The sequence below is a fragment of the Callithrix jacchus genome, chromosome 10 (genome assembly GCF_049354715.1).
Source record: "Callithrix jacchus isolate 240 chromosome 10, calJac240_pri, whole genome shotgun sequence".
Taxonomy (NCBI): Eukaryota; Metazoa; Chordata; class Mammalia; order Primates; family Cebidae; genus Callithrix; species Callithrix jacchus.
Window position 1 is genome coordinate 120,190,050 of NC_133511.1, and position 26,302 is coordinate 120,216,351.

General features: G+C 54.0%; 1 protein-coding gene and 1 long non-coding RNA gene across 4 annotated transcripts in view; one reads left to right on the top strand and one right to left on the bottom strand.

The window, feature by feature from the left end:
• Positions 1-4,833: 4,833 nt before the first annotated feature.
• Positions 4,834-19,343, bottom strand: CHRM1 (cholinergic receptor muscarinic 1). The gene is made up of 2 exons (XM_035263023.3): positions 19,234-19,343; positions 4,834-7,337 (listed from the first exon to the last, which is right to left on the bottom strand). The coding sequence occupies exon 2, from the start codon at positions 7,257-7,259 to the stop codon at positions 5,877-5,879; it is 1,383 nt and encodes a 460-aa protein (XP_035118914.1). The 5' UTR covers positions 7,260-7,337; positions 19,234-19,343; the 3' UTR covers positions 4,834-5,876.
• The window catches only part of LOC118145522 (uncharacterized), a 104,462-nt gene continuing 96,470 nt past the window's right edge, over positions 18,311-26,302 (top strand). For all 3 annotated transcript variants that reach the window (XR_013523462.1, XR_013523461.1, XR_013523463.1), the window contains exons 1-2: positions 18,311-18,467; positions 20,597-20,768. This is a non-coding gene — a long non-coding RNA (uncharacterized LOC118145522). The remainder of the gene's footprint in view (positions 18,468-20,596; positions 20,769-26,302) is intronic.

Genomic DNA, 26,302 nt, shown 5'->3' on the forward strand with positions numbered 1-26,302 from the left:
GCCTCCTCAAGCGATCTTCCTGTGTCAGCCTCCTGAGTAGCTGGGATTACAGGCATGTGCCACTACACCCTGCTAATTTTGTATTTTTAGTAGAGACAGTGTTTCTCCATGTTGGTCAGGCTGGTCTCAAACTCCTGATCTCAGGTGATCCACACACCTTGGCCTCCCAAAGTGCTGGGATTACAGGCATGAGCCACCGTGCCCGGTAGATTTTGCATTTTTAAAAGGCTGAAAAACAAAAGAAAAATAGTATTTGTGACACAAGAAAAATTTTATAAAATTCAAATTAGTGTTATTCAAAGAAAATATTCTTGGAACAGAGCCATGCTCATTTACGTTTATATTGTCTGTGGCTGCTTTTGACTGCAGCAGTGGAGTTGACCAGTGTGACAGAGACTGTGTAATATTGGAATACCTACATCATATTCATGATTTTGTCTCCTGTTCTGTGGAGTCTAAAACTAAAAATATTTGCTGTCTGGCCCTTTAGAGAAAAACTTTGCTAATCCGTGAATTAAGGGATTGTTCTGGCATTTCAGGCAAGAAGCCTGTGCTACTTTAGAGGCAGTGGGGCTGCAGAAAACTGGATGAATTTGGGAACTACTCAGGAGACAGGCTGAGTACAGCGAGTAAAAGGGAGAAGGAGTCTGGGATGCCTCCCAGCTTTCTGGTTTGAGCAACTGTGTGAATGGTGGTGCTAGCCAGGGCGGGAATATCAAGAGAGAAAGTGAAACTCAGGGCCAGGGGAAGGACAGGGGCTGGCAGTGAAGGGCGAGAACTGCTTTCAGGCCCATTTTGTGTGATAGTCTGATTTGTGGGGTTACACAGTGTGTGTGTGTGACTAAAGATGCTAACGACAGCGATGTTGGAAGGAATAACCTCAAGCCCCTTAGAACCTGAGGCTGGTGTGGGGCACCTGGGCATTCAAAAGACTTTTGTGCTCTGGCCGGGTGCGGTGGCTCACGCCTATAATCCCAGCACTTTGGGAGGCTGAGGCAGGCGGATCACGAGGTTAAGAGATCAAGATCATCCTGTTCAACACAGTGAAACCCCGTCTCTACTAAAAATACAAAAATTAGCTGGGCCTCGTGGCACACACCTGTAGTCCCAGCTACTCGGGAGGTTGAGGCAGGAGAATTGCTTGAACCCAGGAGGCGGAGGTTGCAGTGAGCCAAGATTGCGCCATTGCACTCCAGCCTGGGTAACAAGAGTGAAACTCCATCTCAAAAAAAAAAAACCAAAAACTCAAAAAACCAAAACCAAAAACAAACAAACAAACAAAAGGGTTTTGTGCTCTAAAGGTGAGCATGTACTTGTCTAAATTTCCAGTTGGGTCAGCATGAGTCCTCTGAAATCCTAGCCAGTGTCCTAAGCATGAAACCAAGGATTCCTAAGGCCTGGGGCCATGGAGGATTAGGAGGAGATGGAGCTGTTCCTAGATGCCAAGCCTCCTACCTTCTATGTTCTTGTTGGTGAATTTGGTATACTGGCCAGAGAGGTAGGGCCTATCTCTGCAAGTTTATAGTAGTATCCAAGGAAGCTGATAATTCTGGGGTCTGATATACCTGCTGAGACTTGGAGGCAGGGATTGGGGTGGCCAAAACCACCTACTCCGTTATGTCCTGTGGTTTTGTTAATCTGAGAAGCAGGCCCAGGCAGGTTCCAAGAGCCTTTTTTTTTTTTTTTTTGGCAGAGCTATTCCTGTGATTGCCAGAAGATGGCGCTAAAGCAACACGGTGGGAGTGGAAGGTGGCGCAGGAGGAGAGGATCCTAACCTCTCCAGGCTGGAGAAAGGGTTGGTAGCAGTAGGGGAGAAGATAGCATTACAAAGCCACCTCATTCTTTGCCTATTTCCCGCTCAGGCAGTAGCAGCCCTTGTTTCTGGGGCGAGTGGTGCCGCATGTTGCGGGGACAGTTGCCATGTCCAGCCACTCTCTCTCTTTGGGCTTATCCCATTTCCCTGATTCTCTGGCAGCTGCATCTGCAGGACTCTTGCTTCAGAGGCTTGAGGGCACAGACCGCATCTCCGGGAAGCCTTCCTGGAATGCGCACCCTCTCCTGCCAAGACTTGTTCCCCCAAACTCCTTTAACTGAGCCATGATGGGGTTTAAGTTACTTCTCCCTGGGTTGGGGGAGGTGTAGGGTCAGAGCTGGGTCTGAAACTAATCCTGGTTTCTGGGATTTCCCGGTGAGCAGACCTATCCCATAGAAACACTGGCCATAGAGCCGTTGAGGGGATTTCCCTACACTGTCGCGTACTCATAACTCTTCTGTAAAGGGCTTGTTCCCCTTCCAGAGATGAAGACACTGAGACATGCCTAAGGTTGTTCAGTGAGGGACAGGGCAGGTCAGACCTGCATCTGGGACAAGCGACAAGTGTGAACTGCTAGCCCCATTTCTGATGTGAATACCAGATTTGACCCCCTCCACCTCAAGCCTTCAGGTTAATCTGACCCCAGAGTTCCTATTCTCCCAGCACTGCTCAGCTTTCTCAGTCCCTCTGCCTCTCAGGACCTCAGTTTCAACGCCTTCAATACGGGCCAGGGCATGTAATCTTAAAAGGGCCTCAGGGCTGTGAGGGAGCTGGTAAGGGAGGGGCCCTCTGGGGTCTGGAGCTGACAGCCCAGTGAGCTATGCTGGTGGGAAGGGCATATGGGATTTGTATCCTAGAGTCATTCTTACAGTGCTGTAGCTCCTGGCTAGCCTGTCCTGTTTACATCTTTGATCGATACCAGTTTTCATCGTGTTGGAAGCTTTCTTCCAAAGGCTTCTGGGAGTCTGAACAGCTGCAAGCGGGGTGAATCCCCACTTCCCCCTCTGCAAGGGTTTAGCTCCACCTAGGACCTCATCCCTCTAGGGTAACGATTCCCAAACTTTAGCCTGCATTGGAACATCTAGAGGGCTTGTTAAAAACAGGTGGCAAGTGACTGGGTGCGGTGGCACACACCCATAATCCCTGAACTTTGAGAGGCTGAGGCAGGCAGATGACCTGAGGTCGGGAGTTTGAGACCAGCCTGACCAACATGGAGAAACCTTATCTCTACTAAAAATACAAAATCAGCCAGGCGTGGTGGCGCATGCCTATAATCCCAGCTACTCAGGAGGCTGAGGCAGGAGAATCACTTGAATCCAGGAGGTAGAGGTTGCCGTGAGCCGAGATCTCGCTATTGTACTCCAGCCTGGGCAACAAGATCAAAATTCTGTCTCAAAAAAAAAAAAAAAAAAAAAAACGTGGCAGCCGGGTGTGGTGGCTCACGCCTGTAATCCCAGCACTTTGGGAGGCCAAGGTGGGCAGATCTCCTGAGGTCAGGAGTTTGAGACCAGCCTGACAAACATGGAGAAACCCCATTTCTACTAAAAATACAAAATTAGCAGGGTGTGGTGGCGCATGCCTGTAGTCCCAACTACTTAGAAGGTTGAGGCAGGAGAATTGCTTGAACCCAGGAGGTGGAGGTTGTGGTAGGCTGAGATCGTGCCACTGCACTCCAGCCTGGGCAACAAGAGCGACACTCCATCTCAAAAAATAAATAATAAATAAATAAATAGGTGGTGAGTTCCACAGAGTTTCTGATTTAGTAAATCAAAGATGACCCTGATGATTCTCACATGTAACAAGTTCCCAGGTGATACTGATGCTCCTGTCAGAACACTGTGAACTGAGAGATTCGCTCAGCAGGTCTGTATTATCCGAACCCTGCACATTTGCACATTTCAAAGAAAGGTTCGGCCTTGCCTGGCTCCTGGAAGAAAACACTAAACCCTTGGAATAGCCTGCCTGGTAAAAGTGTTTTGCTTACATTTGGGCCTTGAGCCACAGCAGAGAGTCTATGCCAACAGTGGGATTTATGGGGGAGGCCTTGGGCCTCATGGTATCGGTCTGACCTCTGGAAGAGCTGGAGACTAAGTAAGTACGGTCAGCCACGTGGGTGGTCAGCCATGCTTACGTGACCAACTTCCAGTAAGAACGCTGGACACTGAAGCTCTGGTGAGCTGTCTTGGTTGGCCCTGGCAGAACTTCGCTTATGTTGTCAGACATCATTGCTTGGAATGGGTGCTGTCTGCATGACTTCACTGGGAGAGGACAGCCGCGAGTGTGTATCTGGCCTCTTCTGGACTCTGCTCAATACACCTTTGCTGTTGCTGTTTTATACTCTGTATTCTTTCCCTGTAATAAACTGTGAGTACAGCAGCTTTGCTGAGTTCTGTGCATCATTCTAGCAAATCACTGAATGCAATGACGGTCCTGGAAACTACTACTCTAGGCTACGGGATTAACCTTCTCTAGAATTCCTTTGCATTAGGCTCTGGGGACCCTTCACCAGTGAAGTGATTTATAACCCGAGCTGGGTCATCCTGATGGAGTGTTTTGGCCTAAATGCTTTAGGCCTCTCATCTGCACAGTCCAGAGGTCAGGAGGCTATGAATTGCCTGGAAGTCTGGGTGTTGCTTTGTGGGGTAACCCTGGACAATCCTCCTGGATCTCTGGGCCTTATCTCCTCATGCATAAGTGAGGGTTTGGAAGAGTTCTGTTCTCCTTGGGCATGGCAGGGCCAATAGAGAATATGCAGGGATGTAGGCAGGGGTGGTTGATTTCACCCGGCTGCCTCACTTTCAGAGGCCAGGTCTGCCTTTTATAGCCCCACTCACCTGAGCGAGGGACTCCACGGTGCTGGGGTCCCCACGCTTTGGTAGATCCAACCATGCAGCTCTGTCCCTCCTGGAACCACCTTCAGGGCCACGGCCCACATTCCAAGTACTTGGGCCCTCCCTGCCCCATCCAGCCCTGGCCTGAGACCAAGGCCTTGAGCCAACACAGGGAGGAAGGCCCCTTGGTGCCCGCTGGTTATGTGGCTTTATTCACAGACTCAGCACTTGCTGAGGATGGAAGGAAAGAACATTTGGGGCCAGGCTGGGCCTGGAGATCCGGGTGGCTGGGAGGCCATGCATGGGTTGGATTGGGGAGTTCACTGGAGAGAACCTGCTGGCTGGGCCAGGCCTGTGTGGGGCAGGGCCGGAGGCAGGCAGCATGCGGGAGACCTGGCTAGATCTGCAGGGAGCAGGTCCATCCAGGTGGCGGCTGTGAGCCAGGAGGGAGGGACTGAGGCTTCTCTGGGGCAGAGGGTATGGACAGCAGGCACACTTGACTCCCACTCCCAGGGATATGATATCGTAGGACGGTCAGGACACCTGGCTCCTGGCCCTGCTGCCTTGGGACTTGATGTGTGACTAGCCAAGCTGGTCCCCTCCAGTGTCATTGTCCTGCTGATCTTGGACATTTGCCTTGGAGGTGACCCACCTAGGGACCCTCTGGGGATATCTGTAGGGGGTCTGGACAATCTTGGAGCATATGCCTAGGGCCCAGCTGGGCGGGCTCTGCCTGTGAAGCCAGAGGATCCCCCATCCGGGCTCCCCAGCTCCCTGTAGTCAAGCTTTTCTCCCAGTGGTCTGTTCAGTTCCCGGCTGTGTCCCCCAGGGGGCGCCATCTCACACCGCAATGCGGGCCGCCCCTGGGCAAAGGAATACTGTGAAGTTAAGCCCTCTTTCTCCCGGCCTGCCCTGCTGGCTCCTGACTTCCTGCCTAAAGGCAAACAAGGAGTCCAAAGCCCGGATCCTCCTCCAGGGCCTTCTTCCTGGTGAAGAGCCCATTCCCACCCAGCAGGGAACAGAAAAACCAGTTCCCCGGGTTTCCCTCCCTGCCTGGGAATAGCAGTCTGGAAAGTTGGCAGGGTCTCTCTGGGCTGCCCAGGAAGGTGACCTAGGGGCATGGGAGGCCAGGTGAGGCCTGAGCAGGGCCCTGGGGCTGAGGATGCATCCCCTGCCCGCTTCCCTCCGGCCTCTCCCGGGGACTGGGGTGGAGGGATGCAGGAGAGGGACCATCAGCATTGGCGGGAGGGGGTGCGGTGCACGGAGCCAGGGCGCTTGGGGATCTTGCGCCAGCGTCTCTTGTCCCAGCGGCAAAGCAGCAGCAGGCGAAAGGTGTCCCGGAAGGCTTTGTTGCAGAGTGCGTAGCACATGGGGTTGATGGTGCTGTTGACGTAGCACAGCCAGTAGCCCAGCTCCCACAGGGTCTCAGGAACACAGTCCTTGCAGAAGGTGGACACCAGCACCATGATGTTGTACGGCGTCCAGGTGAGGATGAAGGCCAGGAGGATGGCACTCAGGGTCCGAGCCGCCTTCTTCTCCTTGACCAGCGAGAAGGTCTTCCGCTTGGCCAGCTGCTCCTTCCCTCGGGGCTTCTGGCCCTTGCCGGCTCGATCACGCCCTTTCTTGGTCGGCCTCTTGACTGTATTTGGGGAGCTCCGTGGGGGCTGCTTGGTGGGGGCCTGCGCCTCGGGGTCCACCATGGGCATCTTGATCACCACTTCGGAGCCAGGCTCCTCTCCCTCTGAGGATGTGAGGGACTCCATGGAGCCTTCATCCTCTTCCTCTTCTTCCTTCCAGCTGTAGGCCTGCAGCAGCCTGGGGGCCCTGCAGCAGCGACAGCAGCGGCCTGGAGGAGTCTCTGGGGAGCCCTCGGCCCCTGGCTGAGACCTCTCTGAGCTGCTGCTGCTGCCACCCCCTTTGCCTGGTGTCTCAGAGCCCTGAAGGGCTGCCAGCTCCCGTGCTCGGTTCTCTGTCTCCCGGTAGATGCGCCAGTAGAGCGTGCACATGACTGTGACCGGGAGGTAGAAGGCGGCCATGGCTGTGCCAAAGGTGATGATGGGCTGGGAGAGGAACTGGATGTAGCACTGCCCTGCCGTCACTGTCCGCTCCCCAACCAGGTACTGCCAGAAGAGGATGGCTGGGGCCCAGAGGACAAAGGAAACCAGCCAGGCCAGGCCGATCATCAGAGCTGCCCGGCGGGGTGTGCGCTTGGCACGGTAGCTCAGGGGCCGCGTCACGGAGAAGTAGCGGTCAAAGCTGATGAGCAGCAGATTCATCACGGAGGCGTTGCTGGCCACATAGTCCAGGGCCAGCCAGAGGTCACAAGCTAGCGTGCCCAGAGCCCAGTGGCCCATGAGCAGGTATGTGGTGTAGAGGTTCATGGAGAAGGTACCAATGATGAGGTCAGCGCAGGCCAGGCTCAGCAGGAAGTAGTTATTGACTGTCTTGAGCTCCGTGTTGACCTTGAAGGAGATGAGTACCAGCAGGTTGCCTGTCACCGTGGCCAGTGACAGGAGGCCCGTGGTGATCCCTATGAAGGCCACTTGCCAGGGACCCTTTCCTGGTGCCAGGACGGTGATGTTGGGGCTGACAGCAGGTGGGGCTGAGGTGTTCATGGTGGCTAGGTGGGGCTGGGGTTGGGGAGCCCCTTCCTCCAGGCAGGCTACAGGGCTTCCTCAGAGGAAAGTCATCACCTGAAAAGAGAGGACATGGGCTTTGGTTGGGCCACTGGACATTTCTTTTCTTTTTCTTTTTCTTTCTTTTTTTTGAGACAGTCTTGCTCTTGTTGCCCAGGCTGGAGTGCAAGGGCATGATCTCGGCTCACTGCAACCTCCATCTCCCGGGTTCAAGCAATTCTCCTGCCTCAGCCTCCAGGGTAGCTAGGATTATAGACGCCTGCCATCAAGCCTGACTAATTTTGTATTTTTTTTTTTAAGTATAGACGAGGTTTCTCCATGTTGGTCAGGTTGGTCTCGAACCCCCAACCTCAGATGATCGGCCTGCCTTGGCCTCCCAAAGTGCTAGGATTACAGGTGTGAGCCATCATGCCTGGCCAACATTTCTGATTGCCCTTATTGGAAGATGCTAGGGATATAATTCCTACTCTTGCAGAGCTTCAGACCAGATAGCGTCGCCCTCCCTAACTGGTGCTACTCAGATGCTCATTTATCATGCACGTTCCCAGCCATCAGTGGATTTGCCAGCAGCGTGGAGTGGCTTTGGGATCCAGGGACTGGAATCTTCATTCCAGTTTTACCATTCAGACTCTGGGCCTCAATTTTCTCACTGGGAAATTACTACAAATTCCTGCCTTACATAACTCGGGTGGCAGGAGTTGGGAGACTCACTTTGTACACAATCCTGCCAAATTCTCAAAGCATTTCACTCAACTTTATTAAAGCTCTCACTGAGTAGCCACTGTGTGCCAGACGCAGTGCTAAACACCTAAACGAATTATCTAATTTCACCATCTACATCTCTAGGAGGAAAGTCTCTTATTATGCCCATCTCACTGTGAGGCAACTGTGGCTCTGAGCAGCTGCAAGTCTTGACCATGGTGACGCAGTAAGCATGAGAAGAACCCGCAAGAACACAGATTAGAACTTGCAAGAACAGAAATGTGTCCTAAAAGAGGAAAAAAAGAACCCATTCTCACTCTCCCTGGATATGTGGTGTTCCAGTGGGATTCTAACAAGGAGAGATGGGAAGACAGGGGAGCTCCTGAGAAGATCAACAGAAAGAGGGTCAGGTGCCGTGGCTCACCCCTGTAATCCCAGCACTTTGGGAGGCTGAGGAGGGCAGATCAAGAGGTCAGGAGTTCGAGACCAGCCTGGCCAACATGGTGAAACCCTGTCTCGGCTAAGAATACAAAAAATCAGCCTGGCATGGTGTCGTTTGCCTGTAGTCCTAGTTACTCTTGGGAGGCTGAGGCAGAATTGTTTGAACCTGGGAGGAGGAGGTTGCAGTGAGTTGAGATCGCACCACAGCCTGGGCGACAGAGGGAGCCTCCCTCTCAAAAAACAAACAAACAAAATACCAGAAAGAGGTGGGAACAGAAGGGCCCTCAGATATGTGCATGTGTGTATTTGTAATGCCTGTTTTTCTATGCATGTGGGTTTACATATGTATGTAGGGGGTGGTATTTGGCGCTGAATTGAATCATCTATGAGGGCAACAGGGAAAGTCATGCTGGACTCAGACACTCACTTGGTGGCAAGAAGGTCTGGGGCAAAAGCAGGAAGCAGGGATGAGAGCCTCAGCTCCCAGCTCAGTGGGGGTCTGGACCCATATGGGGCGTGGGAGGCTTCCCTCCCTCTCCCGGCTCTGTTCCTGGGCCCTAGCTGAGTGGGGGGAAGCAAGGGGAATGGGAAGATCCTCCAGACTTTTCTTGGATCTGGAATCTGATCCAGGCACTAGGGCTGGGTAAAGAGAAAGGTCAGGGCCCTTTACAAACTAACCTGCTGGCTGGGCAGGAGGCCCCGCAGCCACAGTGAAGCCAGTTGCAAGGGTGAGGGTCCAGGCAGCTCAGCCAGGGGCTTGCTGCCATGGGATTTGGTGGGTCCCTTCCTGTCCTGGGCCTCAGGTGTCCATCTGTCCACTGAAGAGATTGAGGGTCCCCTGACCCTCAGCTGTGGACTTCGGGGGCTATATTGTCGGGAAAATTCCCAGGGAGAGGTGTCAGGCAAGGGCCCACAGAGCCCTGGTGTTCCTTGGGCACCTGGCCTGTGACAGACTGCTGTGATAGGAGGTCTGGGTGGTGTGTGGCTGAGGGCATCTCCACAGCTTGCCATGAACCCTCAGTGTGTGCAAGTCACTTTCAGTGTGGCGAGTTCAGTGGGGGAGAAAATGAGCAAAGACTGTGACTGGCAGTGCGTGCTTGTGTGTCTGGGACACTTTGCACATGAGGGGGCATGTGCCACCTGGACTCCGGAGCCAGACGGTCTGGATGTGAATCCAGGACACACTGTTCACTGAGTGTGTGATGATTGCTAGTGACGTGACTTCTATATGCCTAGGTTTCCTCAACTGAAAAATGGGATAGGCTGGGCGCAGTGGCTCATGCCTGTAATCTCAGCACTTTGGGAGGCTGAGGCGGATGGATCACCTGAGATCCAGAGTTTGAGACCAGCCTGGCTAACATGGTGAAACCCTGTTTCTACTAAAAATACAAAACATCAATCAGCTTGGGCACAGTGGCTATCGCCTGTAATCCCAGCACTTTGGGAGGCCGAGGTGGGTGGATCACGAGTTCAGGAGTTCAGGACCATCCTGACCAACATGGAGAAATCCCATCTCCACTAAAATTACAAAAATTAGCTGGGTGTGGTGACACATGCCTATAATCCCAGCCACTCGGGAGGCTGAGGCAGGAGAACTGCTTGAACCTGGGCGGAGGTTGCAGTGAGACAAGATCGCACCATTGCACTCCAGCCTGGGCAGCAAAAGCAAAACTCCGTCTCAAATAAAAGAAAAGAAAAAGAATTAGCTGGGTGTGGTGGTGTATGCTGTAATCCCAGCTAACGGGAAAGCTGAGGGAGGAGAAGTGCTTGAACTCAGGAGGTAGAGGTTTCAGTGAGCTGAGATTGCACCATTACACGCCAGCTTGGGCAACAAGAGTTAAACTGCGTCTCAAAAAAGAAAAAAAAAAAAAGAAAAGAAAAATGGGATAATACCCATTAGCAAGACCATCACCTCTTTTCAGGTGATGAGCTCAGTAGGGGTCTGTACCCAGACCCAGAGGGAGGCTTCCCTCCCTCCCTCTCCCAGCTCTTCTCCTGGGCCCCAGGAACAGAGGTTAAATGAATTAATGCATGTGAAGTGCTTGGAATGGCCCCTGGCACATGGTAAACAGTAGGTGCCCTTTAACTCTCAGGACGTGTAGCAATGAGGGTGCTGGACTGCCTAGAATGTCTACTTCTTGGATTTAAAATCTCTGATACTATGACAATAGTAACTAGTAGTAATAATGCTCATTGCTATTATTCTTTTAAAAAGTGCTCCTGAGTCCCAGTTGCTGCCGAAGGATTGATATGCACAATCTCATTTAATCTTAACAGGAGTCTGTGGTCAAGGAATTACTGTCGTCTCCATCTCATGGATAAGGAAGCTGAGGCTGAGAAAAACAAGATAATTTGCACGAGATCAGGCAAGGAAGGTAGGAACTAGGATTTGAACCCAAGTGTTTGTTCCAATGAAGCTTCATTTACAGAAGCCGAAGCCAGCCTGGGGGGTCGTAGTTTGCTAATTTGAATTCCAAAAATAGTACATTAAAATATGATTTGTCTTGATTGCTGAGTTTTGCTGTACCCCTCCCCTTAAAGTCAGCCACTAGGCTGGAGGGTGGGATTAGGCTGGGACTTTTCCCAGTAAGGCCACAGGTAGACACTACCCTTGAGAACTTGAGAATTTGTCCAATTCTTGTCACTGTCATCTTCTGAACTCAGTGCTCTTTAATGCCCATTGCGCACAGGGAGCAGCTGAGGCACAGAGAAAAGGGAGTAGAAGGCACTGTCGGCTGGGCACCGTGGCTCACTCACACCTGTCATCCCGTCACTTTGGGAGGTCGAGGCGATCGGATCACGAGGTCAGGAGATTGATACCATCCTGGACAACATGTTGAAACCCCGTCTTTACTAAAAACACAAAAATTAGCTGGGCATGGGTGCGTGCCTGTAATCTCAGCTACCTGGGAGGCTGAGGGAGGAGAATCGCTTGAACCTTGGAGTCGGAGGTCACAGTGAGCCAAGATCGTACCACTGCACTCTAGCCTGGGTGACAGAGCAAGACTCCATCTCAAAAAAAAAGAAGGCATTGTCTAGTCCAAGGTCTCCGGGCTCCTAGATTGGGTACTTCCTCCCATGCCATACCTTCCTGGTAGTTTGGATCGGCTCTGCAGCCCTGAACCCTGGGCAAAGACCTGCAAAGCCTCAGTTAGACAAGAGGAGCTCGCTAGCCTGAGAGGCTGCACCCTACCCTGCTGCAGGGGCCTCTCATCTGCCTGGGCGTGGTGCAGCCTTCTTAGGCATGGTGTGGTGGCTCACACCTGTAATCCTAGCACTTTGGGAGGTTGAGGCAGATGAATCACTTGAGTTCAGGAGTTCGAGACCAGCCTCAGCAACTTGGTGAAACCCTGTCTCTACTAAAACATACAAAAATTAGCCAGGCGTGGTGGTGGGCACTTGTGGTCCCAGCTACTTGGGAGGCTGAGGCAGGAGGATCACTTGAGCCCAGGAGGTAGATGTTGCAGTGAGCCGAGATCATGCCACTACTCCAGCCTGGCTGACAGAGTGAGACCCTGTCTCAAAAAAAAAAAAAAAAAAACAAAAAACCACACAACAAAAACCCAAAGAACAAAAAACTTCACTCCTTATACCACTCAGTAGGTGAGGACTAGGGTAAAGTGAATCAGGCATTTGCTTCCAATGCACAATGTAACAGGTGTCCCAAAACTTAGTAATCAAGAAAATATTTTAATGTAATATTTACAAAAATGGAAGTTAATGCAAAAAAAAGACCCAAGATGAACAGCATGTTAAATAATGACAGGGTTCATCCTTTCTCACTCACCTCACCCTAATCCCGGCCCTGGTTCCAATAAAACTTTATTTACAAAAACAGGCAGCCAGCCTGTGGGCTGGAATTTGCTATTTGATTTTAAAAAATATTATTATGATATTATTTCTCTTGATTGGTGAGTATTTTTATGCGTCCTTCTTGAAAATTTTGCTCTGAGGCGACTAACTCCCTTGACTCACCCTAGTCCTGGTTTTGTAGTTCCCAGTTTTGGGTTTGAAGCTTGACGCTGACCCTTCCTAGCTGTGCGGTCAGCAACCAGTCAACCTTTCATTCCCCTGCTGCCCTCATCCCCAGCTGATGGGGATGATGCTGTTCAGCATGCCTGGCCCTGAATCAGTTAAAGAGTTCAAGACTTGTTGTTATTCTGGTTTTTTTTTTTTTTTTTGAGACAAAGTCTTGTTCCATCGCTCAGGTTGGAGTGCAGTGGTGGGATCTCAGCTCACTGGAACCTCTGTCTCCTGGGTCAAGCAGTCCTCCTGACTCAGCCTCCTGAGGAGCTGGGATTATAGGCTCCTGCCACCACACTCAACTAATTTTTGAATTTTTAGGAGAGACAGGGTTTTAGCATTTTGGCCAGGTTGGTCTCAAACTCCTGACTCCAGGTGATCCGCCCGCCTCAGCCTCTCAAAGTGCTGGGATTATGGGCACAAGCCACTGTACCCAGCCCTGTTGTTATTCTCCACTCCTTCTCCTGATCCAATGCTCAGCCTCTTCCTACCATGCCCCTTCCCCTCCAGATTCCAGGCACGCCCCTACTCTGGTTCCCAGTTCGCTCATCTGTAATGGAGGAGTTGGACAAGGCTGGTGTCCAGGAGATTTTACAGAGTCCCGAAGCCAACAACTCGAGGCGCTGAACAGAAAGAGCCCAAGTCCCTGAGGCAAGCAAGGCTGAAGGCTCACTTACACTTTCTCACCTGGGACTGGAAATGACATCAACTCAGGGTGGGAACATGGTGCCCGTCACAAGGCTAGCTCTAACTTTGGTGAATTACAACATGCTTTCAGAACAGGGGTGCTTGTGAGAAGAAGTAACTTAAGAAGTCCTTGGAGGTGAGGACCTCTCCTAGAGGGGTTCTTGGAGGTGAGGAAGCCAGCGGTCTCTTGCCTTGATGTCTGGAAATCCCTTCCAAGTCTCCCATTTTTTTATTTTTGAGACGGAGTTTCACTCTTGTTACCCAGGCTGGAGTGCAAAGACGCGATCTCGGCTCACCGCAACCTCTGCCTCCTGGGTTCAGGCAATTCTCCTCCCTCAGCCTCCTGAGTAGCTGGGATTATAGGCACGCACCACCATGCCTAGCTAATTTTTTGTATTTTTAGTAGAGACGGGGTTTCACCATGTTGACCAGGATGGTCTTGATTTCTTAACCTCGTGATCCACCCACCTTGGCCTCCCAAAGTGCTGGGATTACAGGCGTGAGCCACCTTGCCCGGCCCCATTTTTTTTTTTTTTTTTAGATGGAGTCTTGCTCTGTCCCCCGGCTGGAGTGCAGTGGCACTATCTCAGCTCACTGCAAACTCTTCGCCTCCTGGGTTCAAGTGATTCTCCTGCCTCAGCCTCATGAGTAGCTGGGATTACAGGAGTGTGCCACCATGCCCAGCTAATTTTTGTATTTTTAGTAGAGACGGGGTTTCACCATGTTGGTCAGGGTGGTCTTGAACTCCTGACCTCGTGATCTGCCCACCTCAGCCTCCCAAAGTGCTGGGATTACAGGCGTGAGCCACCGTGCCCGGCCATCTCCCATTTTAATAGTCATATTGCTAACCATCGCAATTACCTGGTAACCTCCTGCATACCAGGCACTTAATAAGTATTATTTCCCTTGACCACAGGACAGCTCAGTGGACATCCCATGGGGGGCTCTATCTTTATATTAGAGATAAGGGCATTGATGCTCAGGGTGAAAAGTAGATTTCTGATGGACCCACAGAAGTGGTGGAAGTGGGATTCTCACCCAGATCTGCGGGCCCTGAGCCTGGGTTCTGTCCACTTCGGCAAACCCCCTCTGCCCCCACCTATGCTGGATGAGGGCTGAGGCCTCTCACCTGGGACAGGTGACAGGTAGAGAAGTCACCTGAGGTTCCAGAAAACTGGAACCTGATTCTTGCCACCATCTAGATCTTCTGCCCCCTATGACACAGCCAAAGAACAGATCCATCCATGAAAGACTCTGCCTTTCCTCTATAATCAGAGGTCCTCACCAACTAGCCCTCTCTTGGACAGAGAAGGAGCTCAGGAGAAGGTTCCTGGAGACAAGCTCTAGTCCCTGCTGCGTCTAGTCCTTAGCTGTCGATTCGGGGCAATCTTCTACCTGTTCAAGGCTCCTGTGGGATCAGTGACATGGTGGCTGTGAAAGAACCTGGTTTCCCAGGATTGTGGTGGATCCTTGAGGAGACGAGCCCTGGGCTGAGGGTTAAGATATCGGGAGCTCAGGCTGGGCGCGGTGGCTCATGCCTGTAATCCCAGCACTTTAAGATATCGGGGGCTCAGGCCGGGCATGGTGGCTCATGCCTGTAATCCCAGCACTTTGGGAGGCCAAGGCAGGTGGATCACCAAAGTCGGGAGTTTGAGACCAGCCTGACCAACATGGAGAAACCCCATCTCTACTATAAATAAAAAAATAGCCGGGCATGGTGGCGCATGGCCTGTAATCTCAGCTACTCAGAAGGCTGAGGCAGGAGAATTGCTTGAACCCGGGAGGTGGAGGCTGCAGTGAGCCGAGATTGTGCCATTGCACTCCAGCCTGGGAAACAAGAGCAAAACTTTGTCTCAAAAAAAAAAAAAGATATTGGGGGTTTAGTGGTGGCTCTAGAATGCCTACAAAGGAGGGACTTAGAGCAGCCATCTGGTTGAAAAGGGGGCTTGAAGCTGCATTTTAGGGCACGTCCTGGGAAGGCACCCATGGGGGCTGGGTGCTCACAGAGGCAGTGAGTTTGTCAGTGGGGATTGCAGTGGGCAGGAGGAAGACTCCCTGGGGCAGCCCTTGGCACTGCCTCTGCCTGGCCTTGAGCTCTTGTCTTGCTGTGTGACCTTGGGTAAGTGATCATCCTGACCATCCTCTAATCTTCTGTGGGGTGGCGTGAACTCCTACGATAAGTGTTTGTGTATGAGGGTATATGCATTGCTGAGCAAGGCTGGGATGGCAGAGGTGGGTCCACAGCTTTGTGGGAATGAGTAGGGACTCATCCTCAAAGGGTGTTAGGCCTGGAATCAGGAGGATAGTGAGGAAGCACAGAGGGGCATCTCTGTCCAGGACTGTGGCCTCCTGATGACGGCTGTTAGAAGCCTTGGATAATATTGCTGGGCGTGTTGGCTCACACCTATAATCCCTGTGCTTTGGGAGGTGAAGGTGGGCAGATCACAAGGTCAGGAGTTTGAGAACAGCCTGGCCAATAAGGCGAAATCCCATCTCTACTAAAAATACAAAAAATTAGCCGGGTATGGTGGCAGGTGCCTGTAATCCTAGCTACTCCGGAGGCTGAGGCAGGAGAATCGCTTGAACCTGGGAGGCAGAGGTCGCAGTGAGCCGAGACCGTGCCACAGCACTCCAGCCTGGGCAACAGAGTGAGACTGTCTCACACAAAAAAATAATATTACTAATACTCCTTATACATAAATAGTAGCAAAGAAAAATTACTGATATTAAAGTAACCGATATTTACTGACTGCATACTATACACCAGACATGGCTCTAAGCATTATATACATAGACATTCTATACTTGATCTATCTACCTGTTACAACTCCTTATGAAATAGGTCTTGTTATCCTTAATTTGCAAAAGGCCTAACCTGAGGCTTTGAGACCTGAAGGACCTTTCAGCTCATCAGTGATGAAATCAGGATTTGGATCCAGAGCGTGTCGGAGACCAACCTCTCCGACCCTACTCCTGCTCTCGAGGGATGCGGGGTTTGTCAGCCTCCTTGCCCACTTCAACTAGCTCACCCAAGTCCTACTTTGAATCGGTTAATCATGAGCAATCGGTCCTTCTTTCAGAATCTGGTCTTCTTGTTGCGTGGCACTGTCTGTCATATATCTGTGTGATGTGTGTTAACAGTGCTGTGGGAAGAGTGTGGGTCTGCTGGAGCTCTTTAAAGTGCAGGGTAGGGCTGTGTCTGTCTCATTCAATGCTTTCTCCAAGGCTTTGCACATAGTAGTTGCTCAATAAATACCTGTGGAATAAATGTACGCGTGTGTACTCAACTTCAGACCCTGGAACCTGAGGATGAGCCTGTGGGGGTCAGGACCATCTCCAGAGCATGGTCCAGAGGCCCTGCTTCTCTCTTGAGCTCCCACATCTCATCTGCTAGGTCCCTGCTCCTCTGAGTGAGGCTCTGCCTGGCTGGAGAGCTTAGGAGAAAACCAGCCAAGAGCATCCTTGTCTGTAGAAGGGACCAAGGAAATCTGCCTCGACTAGCTGCAGGGAAGCTAAGTGAGGTGGCAGGACAGACACCATGGATGTGCCATGGCATTTGTCACTGGGGCGAGGACAATGTTAGCCTGGGCTCAAAGGGTTAAGGGATGAGGTCAGAGCCTTTATTACAGCAGTCCAGACTGCTGACTGCCAGTGCCCAGGACCAATCCCCAGGGGCTGGGGATCTGGCTTGTGAGAGGAACCGGGAGGGGAGAGAACCACTGGAGGCAGCAGGGAAAGAGAAATGGGGAGGATTCCTGAATGCCAGGCTTTTCTGAACTTACCACTGGCCAGGGAGTACCGAAGGGGAGGGAGAGAATGAGGGGATGCCGGTGAAGAGGGAGGCGCGGAGCCATCTTATGATTCTGGGCCTGGAAGCTGGTAGCGTGCTGGTTAGGTTAGGGAGAGGGGACAAAATTGGGGAGTGGGAGGTCTGCAGAGGGGCTGTAGGGTTGGGCACCTGAGGCCTCACATATGCAATAAGGAGGGCACTCCTTCTGGCCAGGCCTCCTCTCTGGTCCCCTCTGCTAGGGCCTGAACCCAGAAGCCAGCCACGAGAGGCAGCTCTCCCCTTGGGGTTAACTTTTATCTGATGGTAGCTTTTGACCCATTAAGGTGCACAAAACTTCCACCCTTGATGCCTGGCTTTGGGGATGAGGGAGGAAACAAATAGAATTGATCACATTTCTTTAGGCTCAACAGTTGCCATTGGGAGGGCCAACTAGCGTTGTGGAGGGCAGCAGCCATCAGTTAAATGCTACATAAAAAGCACCACTTAGCTGGAAGAGAAGCATCAGCCCTGGAATCACTGCCAAATTTGCTCTCCCATGATGGATCTTAAGCAGTTGCCCGACTTTGGCCAGTCCATGCCAGAGCCTGGGTATGAGCAGCTGGACCCTAAACCTTATTCTGCCAGTGTGGCATCAGAGGTGCTGGGTCCTTCATCCTCTGATCTGCGTGCCCCCTGCTCCTGGCTCCTTGTACTCCCCTCCTCATTTCCTTTCTTCTTTCTCCCTCCCTCCTCCATCCCTGTAGGCATCACCATGGCACCATAGCAGAGCAGAAACCCAGTGCAATTCACCCACCTCTCCCCGCCTGCTGGGAGCCCAAGCTTCTGCCTCTCAGAGCTGGCTGCGCCCCCTGCTCTCCCACCCCATCTTCCTGCTCATGGAGGCGGCAGCGCAGCAGCATTGTGCTAAGGATGCAGAGAAGGGGTCCAAGCCCCCTTCTCTGACCATAAGCATATCCCTTGCCCTTTCTCAGCCTCAGTGCCTCCATCTGTACCATGGAAAGGCTCCTTTCTAGGTCTGCCATGACCTTTGTTTAGCCCCTTCTTGACACTTTGGACTCCCATTACACTTCAGGATCCAGTTCTCAGAACTCCAACCGCCAGCTGTCAGCTGTGAGCCAAGACTCACATCTTCTGCAGCCCATTTCCCTACTTCCTCCCCTTTGATATCTCAGCAGCTATAGTGACTGCAGCTTGCCTGGCGGCTGAGGTCAGAGGGCAGAGAACTCTCATCTGACAGACAGCCCCGTGAACAGCTGATTACCCCTGGCAAGGAGACTGCCCGGCTGCCAGAGACTGCCTGACTCCTTCCAGCCAGTTGGGCAGGGGTCTTACGTCAGTCTGGGTGGAGCTGCAGGTGTATTTTGTGCAAAGAGGTGAACCCCTCTCCATTGGCTCTGAGAACCTCTAAGCTGCAGATGTCGGAATGAGCTATGAAAGCTGACGACCCCCTCCCCAGCTGGCCTGCCCAGGAGCTGACAGCTCTACAAGAACCAGAGTTCCTGGCCCCTAGTCCTTCCCCACATTGTGCAGTGTGGGGGCACTGGGTGAGTACCTGGCATGGGTGCCCACTGGTATCCACGCATTGCCTGGATGTAGGACTGAGACCCGCCCTGGGGGAGCCCAACATACTAGAAACATAAAGAGGGTCCTCTGGGCCCCTGCACACTTCAGGGTCACGTTCCCTGACCAGGGTGGCCATCCAATGCCCATTTGTCCCCAGAGAGCCCTGGGGCTCTTTGCCTGGTCTCCTGCTGGCTTCTGGACTGACACCCACCTTGACTTCCAGCTTCTCTGTCTGGCCAGCAGCCTGATTCAGTCCATCTCGGGGGAGCTGAGGTGGATGGGAATGGTGGGTTTCAGGGTGCCCTGAGAGAGGAGAGGAGGAGGTTCTGGGACTGGGACCCCCATCAAGAGGGTGGTCAACTTCCCACAGGCTGCTGGTGGCAAGGGCTGCTTCCTGGCCCCTTGCCCTTCCACTCTGCCCCTAGGGTGCTGGGGGCTCTGCTTGCTACCATCCCTTCTGGGCCTCAGGTCCAGTTTCCTGAGGGGGTCTCCATCTCCTCTGCCAGCTGAAGCCCAGAAAAACATCAGATATATCCACTCAAAGCCAGGAGGCTGGGTGTTCGGAGCAGCCAATGTGCAATGCTACAGAGCCCCCTTGCCCTCTAGACCCCTCCCTGGCCCCCTCCTATCTCTGGGGGTCCATCCCTATTTCCATCTCATCCTGGTCCCTGCCCTCCCCCACTCCCCAGGACCCTCCTACCCTCCAGCTCAGTGCAGCCCCTCCCAAATCCTCCCAAATGTACTCACCATAGGGCTGAAGAGGGGTCTGTAGGGTCCTCAGCCCCACTGCCTCCCTGGGGGCCGGCGGTGTCTCCAGGGACCCAAACACCTGGCTCCCGGGGGGAGCTGCGCCCTGTGCTGGCAGCGGGAGAGGCACAGCCAGTGATTGGCATGTCCCACCCCCTGGCACGCCAGCCTTAGGGGGGAGGGAGAAAAGGAAAGAGAGGGAGGGAGGAAAGGGAGAAAAGGAAGGGAGGGGAGCTGGAGGGAAGCCTCAGGCAGCTTCTGGGGTTGGACTAGGTTCTGGAGTGTGCCCCCCTCCTCCACCAGGGCACCCAGTTTGAGCTCCAAGACAGAGGAGGAAGGACATGAGGAAGGCGAGCCCAGGAAGGCTAAAAGTCCAGGACGGGAGAGAAGGCGGATACAGGGAGGCAAACACCCACACCCACTGCACAGACCCGGCGGCACACACACCCTCACAAAGGCACACTGTTTCCTCAGGCTTCTTCCCTCACCCAACCTTAGAGCCCCCAACCCATGTGCACCATGCCCCAACACACATGCCCCTATATTCACATGCCTGCTTCCCTTGCACACACGCCCTCCCCCCTGCACACGCCCACGCGCCCACCCACCCAGCTACACACCCTGCTCTTCCTCCCTGCTGCGAGAGAGCTAGATTCCTTCTGTTTGGAAATGACACATTGGGTCTCACGTGAGAGGCTCCAACTTGGAACAGACCCAGAGGGCTGGCGCACCCGCCCGGGGGCTGAGCGAACGTGCCCGTGTGCTGGGCTCTGTGATCCAGCATTGGTCTCTGCACAGCCCCTTGTGAGGGTATATGGGTGTCTGCTTCTCAGGGATGAGGAGGGGGCCAGGTGCCTGCCCCATGTGCAGCTGAGTGCCCCACATGTGTGTGTCCCTGTGTACTCATGTCACCATGCAGCCTGTGTAAACGCAGGTGTGACCCTATGGTTCTGGAGCAGGACGCATGTGCACACGTGTGTCTGTATTTGATGTTTGACTGAGTGTTACCCAACTGCGGAACTTGCTAATTCTGACAAGGGAGGCAGCCTCTACCTGCCTGTTCCACCCCAAGCTTCCACTTGGAAGACAGACAGACAGGCAGACAGACAGCTCTCCTCCCAGCTTGTCAAACTCTGTCTCCCCTGACTCCCACTCAGGGCTCACAGGTGTGTACCTGGGAGGAGATGAGCCCTCCTCCCCATCTCCCTCAGTCCTACTGCTAGGCCAGCATCTCTCCCTGCCAGGCTGGTTTGGACTTCTATGCTGAGCTTCCTCAGAGACAGAACCTTTGGGGATGGGCGGCAGGGGGCAGGGCCATTTGCCATAGAGACCTGGGTCCTGAACCGCCTCTGTTTGTCCCTAGAGACCTCCCCAGGAGCAGACTCGTGAGGAGAGTTGGAGGCTTCAGGGACTGCCTGCTGGAGCTGCTGTATTCTTTACCCCGCTGGGCTGTGCTGATGTCCTGAGATGAGAAGCGGGAAGGAATGGGACCATCAATATCCCCATTTTGCAGTTGAGAAAACTGAAGAGCAGAGGTGTGATTAACGTGGTGGCAGGTGTTTGGACTGGGTCCCTTGGCTCTAAGTCCAGGGCTCTGGAGTCTGGGGCAGGGGCTTCCCCTACCCATTTTCCCACCAAAGGCCCCCACCAACGGTGATGCCTGAGGGCAACCCGGGGCTTTCTCACCCAGAAGCCCAGTTGGCCAATGGAGCCAACTGGAGCTGAAACTGGAGTTCCTGGGGTTTGGTCAGCAGCTTACTGGTGGGCACACGTGGCAGGTACATGTGGGGGCATCTGTGTTTCTCAAAGCCAGCTGGGGCTCCAGCAGGCACCCAGTCCTCCTCCCTGCTGAAGCCAAGCAGAGGCTGCAGCTTGGACAGAAATCTAAGTGAGCATCCCCCTTCCCTCCCAGGGTCAGACCATCAGGGTTGGGTCAGAACTTGACCAGTCCCTGCCCTTGGGCGCGGACTCCGGATGCCCCCTGCTGGGCTGCCCTGGGTTTGCCGCCGCGCTTACGCGGCGCTGTGGGGCTGCGTGTACTTGTGCGCGTACACGTGGCTGAGTGTGGGGGTGTTAGGCCTCCACGCTCAACATCCATTTCCGAGTCTGAATCAGGCTCCCTCTTTGCCACCTCCCCCCAATCTCCTTGGTCTCCCTTTTCTCTTCTCCCACCGCCTCTGCACACGTCCCTTTAGAAATAAAAACACTTATTTTGTGGGCGGGTGGGGAGGGTGTCCAGCTTTACCCTGCCTCCTCCTGAGTGCCCCCCTCTGTCCCACGCGGCTTCCTTCTAAAGTCTGTGCAGTCGCGGAGGCAGGAGGATGGCGCCCCTCTCCACCTACTGTATCACTCTTCTGACTTCCCCGCCCAGACTTGGCTAGGTCCCCCTTATCAGTGGGGAAACTGAGGCAGGAGGGGAGAGGAGAGGTAGGGCCGGGAGAAGCGCTCCCGCCCGGCTCGCTCACCACCCCCGCACCCGCGCCCGATTTAGCCGCAGGGAGGCTGGGAACATTGTCTTTATTTTAAGCCGCCGAGTGCGGCACGAACGCGGCTGCTCGCGACAAAGGGCTTCTTGAAGAGGCTGCAGGCGGCGCACGTGGGGCTTTGGCCCCGCCCCCGCGCGACCCCCTCCAGATCTCCCCCATCTATGGCTGGGTCGGGTGGGGGCTGACTCTCGGGTCTCGGCTCCTGCTGGTTGCTATTTTTGGTCGCTTGGCCGAGAATTCACTCCTTTGGCCACCGAGGGAACGTGGAGTCGCCCTTGCGCGGCTTGCCCCCTTCTTGGCCCCTTACTGTGGAGGAGGAGAGTTCCCTGCGTGCGAATTCAGCTTAGCATTTTCCTAGCTGAAGCGGCCTGAGATAGTTAGCCCCCCTCTGTAGGTCTCACTTTCTTCATTTATGACAAGAAAATAGAAATACCTCCCCTCAGGTTGTTTGACGGGTTAGTTGAGCTTCCGCAGGTAAAACGTGGCACGTACATCTGGAAAAAGTGAAAGCCATCATTGCCTTTTTTTTTTTTTTTTTTTTTTCTGATGCAGGGTTTCGGTCTGTCGCCCAAGCCGGAGTGCAGTGGCGCGATCAGAGCGCACTACAATTGCCTACCGGGCTCAAGCGATCCTCCTCGCACCGCAGCCCTTCCCTCCACCCACCCCTACCCGCGCGCAGCCTCCTCTCCGCCTTTGAGTAGCTGGAACTACAGGCGCGCGCCACCCCACCCGGCTTTAAAATTTTTTTTTAATTGATGAAGGTTTCACCCTGTTGGCCAGGCTGGTCTCGAACTCCTGAGCTTAAGTGATCCGCCTGCCTCAGCCCCTCTTGGTCTCCCAAAATGCTGGGATTACTGGGCCAAAGTGCCGGGCTGTTATTTATAACACGTTTCGAGCACCTACTACGTGTCAGGAACTGCTAAGTGCTCTATATTCTTTTTTTGAGACAGGGTCTCACTCTGTCGTCCAGACTGGAGTTCAGTGGCACGATGTTGGCTCACCGGTAACCTCTGCCTCTCGGCTCAAGCGATTCTCCTGTCTCGGCCTCTTCAGTACTGGGATTACAGGCGCTCACCACTACCCGCCAGCTAATTTTTGTATTTTTAGTAGAGACCGGGTTTCTGTGTTGACCAGGCTGGCCTCCAGCTCCGGATCTCAAATGATCCACCCACCTCGGCCTCCCAAGGTGCTGGGATTACAGGCCTGAGCCACCACAACCGGCCTCAATATTCTTTAACTTCTCACAACTCTACGAGGGAGGTTCCATTATTCCCATTTTACAGATGAGTAGATTTACAAGCGGCGTGGGTCCCGGTGGTTTCGTGGAGGCTGCGATCAGTAAGCCTGGAACCATCCTAAGGCCAAGCACCGGCTGCAGTTCTGGGGATGGCAGGGCTGTGGGACAGCGTTATTTATTTATTTATTTTTGAGACCAAGTCTTGCTCTGTCACCCAGGCTGGAGTACAGCGTCGCGATCTCGGTTCACTGTAACCCCCGCCTCTGGGGTTCAAGCCATTGTCCTGCCTCAGCCTCTCGAGTAGCTGGGACTAGAGGCGCGAGCCACCAAGCTTAGCTAATTTTTGTATTTTTAGTAGGGACAGGGTTTCTCCATGTTGGCCGGGATGATCTCGATCTCTTGACCTTGTGATCCACTCGCCTCGGCCTCTCAGAGTGCTGGGATTACAGGCAGGAGCCACCTCGCCCGACAGCATTTTTAAGAGTCCCAGGGTCGGGCAAGGCTGCAAGTGGGTAGAGGAAGGAAGTGACCAGGCTCCTGGAGTGCGCTGCAGACCTTGAGGGTAAGTCTTCACCCTCGGTTTTAATCCGTGTCAGAAACTCAAACCCAGCGAAATGTGTCACTTTTACGACGCTGCTTCCTCTGGCCTGGGGCAACCAGCATTCTGAGCCCGGGTGGGAGACAGAGGGTCGGCCTGAGGGCTCCGCTCCTCGCCTCTTCACAGTCAATGGCCTTAGGCCCTCAACTTCGTCTTTCCCTGCCATCCCCTCCACCCAGGACTCTAGGAGAGACTAATTCCCAGATTTAAAAGAAGAAACTCAAATCCAGGGCCGGGCTGCGGAAAGAGCTGGCCCAGCAAGGGGTCCCCAGAGTCCCCGCCGTCCGAGGCTAGAGCGGACGCGGCCACAACGAAGGCATCTTATTGAGACAGGAAATCGGGATTTTCCGAGTCCTGTTCCCAAGTTGAGGCCTTGTAGACGCTTCGCATTTCCTCCCCTACCACGTGCTGGGCACCGGAGGGCACGGGGAGTGCTGGGAAGCGGCTCCACTTTCCCGCCCCAAGTCTTGAGGGCAGTTCCCGAAGAAAAGATGGGTTTGGGGCGGTCGCGAGCGCTGCGCCCGGGTCGTTACAGCCGGTAGGAGACTCCTGAGTTGACTCTGCATCGGGGGTCGGGCCTGGGGTAGTGAATGCTGGGAACTGAGGGATCGCCACATGATGTTTCAGACCCCCGGCTGGACCGGGCCGTGGAGGGGAGCTGTGTTCCCATAGGGCATCCCTAACTGTCCTAGGTCCCCGCCTATGAGGACACGAGCTGGAAGTCCAGGCCACTGGCTGCCACCTTGGGGTTGGACGTGCAGTGGACTTGCGGCCCCGACCGAGGAAGCAGGCGCCTTCCCCCGCACTATGGAAGCTCGCGCGCCTCACCGCCCGAAACACCTGATTCACGGCGTCGACCCTGCTTCGCTAGGTCGTCTGCGGACACTGGGCTCCCAGTTTTCCGCCACAGGGTGGACGCGCCCTGGCTCAGACGGGTGTAGGTCCCCCGTGAAACTGCTGGAGTCCCGTGGAACTTCGGACGGGATATTTGGGGTCAGAGCAGGTTCAGTCTCAAGGCAACCCCCAACTCTGCACAGTGGAATCCGCTCGCTCAGCGTCGTGGCATCAGGATCCCCCGCTCCCAGCCCGGCGAAGTTCCACCCTTCCTTCCCTTGCCCGCTTCCTCCCCCAGTTCTCTAGACGCCCGGTCCTCGAGTGCCCCCCACCCAGGCGGAGGCCAAAGCTTGAAGCCCAGATGGCGAGGGGTGAGTGGGAAGACACCGGGCGAGTGGAGCCTCAGCCGGGTTCCTCTACTGAGACCCTCGCAGGCACCGCAAGTATCCCCGAGGCACCGAGAGGTTCAGTAACCTGTCCGAGGTCACATAGCTAGTAGGTGCCAGAGTCAGGCCAGTAGAATTCCAATCATTGCTTTTGCGCGGATCCTAAGGCTCCCCCGAATGTCAAATGTGCTCACTTCTCCGATGGACCCTCGCCCCAGCGCAGGCGCCTCAAGTACGTCGGTGGGTCGTGGGCTGCCCTTTGCCCTCCTGGCCTACAGAGACGAGAACCTTTGTTTGGCTCTCAGGGGTTCTGCGCCTCAGTCCTGGGGCCGCTCCGGTGACGCCCACGACCCTCTACGCCCCCGCCGCCGCGGCTCTTAGGGGCCCATCTAGCTCGGTGACTAGGAGGGGCCAGACGAGGGGCTGGAGTGCCTGGGCGGCGACGGGGGCTCACTCCCCTTCCCCGGGAGAGAAATAACAGCACTTATACCTCCTTCTTGCGCCAGTGCAGGCCTTTTGTTGGCTGGGGTGGGTAAGGGGTTGTGCACAGCTAACTCTAGGAAAGCGATAGGAGCTGGCTGCCGTGTCTTTATTGAGGGCTTGCTCCTGGCTACCACATTCATAACACCTTTGCGCGCACCGTCTCATTTAATCTTCACGACTGCTCCACGATGTAGGCACAGTTACAGTTCCCATTTTGCAGACAGAAAACTGAGGCCCAGGGAGGTTAGGTAACAATCTGCCCTCTTAAGCCCTGCCCGGTTTGCAGGTTTCGCCCCCAGCTTGGAGCCTAACTAGCTGAGAACACTGCTGCCTGGAAGCGGGAGTTTCCCGGGAAATTGCTAAATCGATGTCTCCTGCAGTCCTTTGTTTTCTGGCCCCATCATATTAACAAACACTTGCATAGCACCAGCAATCTGCTGCCCCCCTTCTGAGTGTTTTGCATGTTTTAACTCATTGAATTTTCGTAATAACCCAACAAAGCAGGTAGAATTATTATTCCCATTTTACAGATGAAGAAACCGAGGTACAGAAAGGTTCAGTGACCCGTCCAAGGTCACACAGCTAGTACATGCCAGAGCCAGACCAGTCAACTTCCAATCATTGCTTTTGCCCCTATCCTAAAGGATATCCCTATTCCCAAATGTCAATGTCAATGTATCCACATCACCTCCTGCCACCTTCTCCTCTTCTGGCTCCCACTGTGGGGCAATCAGCTTTTCTGCTAGGACCTGACATGACCCTGGCCCCACAGCCCCCCTTCCCCGCCCCCTTGGCGCCTCCTGCCAGCCCCATTGCTGATGGAGGCCTGACCAGGGCAGAGATTGATGAGGATGAAAGGATCTCCTAGGCCGCCTGTTTACTCTGCCGGCTGGCTCACGCAGTAATTAACAGTGGACAATCGAGTTAGGACCTGAGCTCTGCCGCGGGAGGCTGGAGGCTGGGGCAGGGGGAGGGGCCTGCCGCCTAGAGCCTCTGCTCCCTGGGGATCTTGGGCAAGAAGCCCCTTGAGGAGACTGAGAATGAG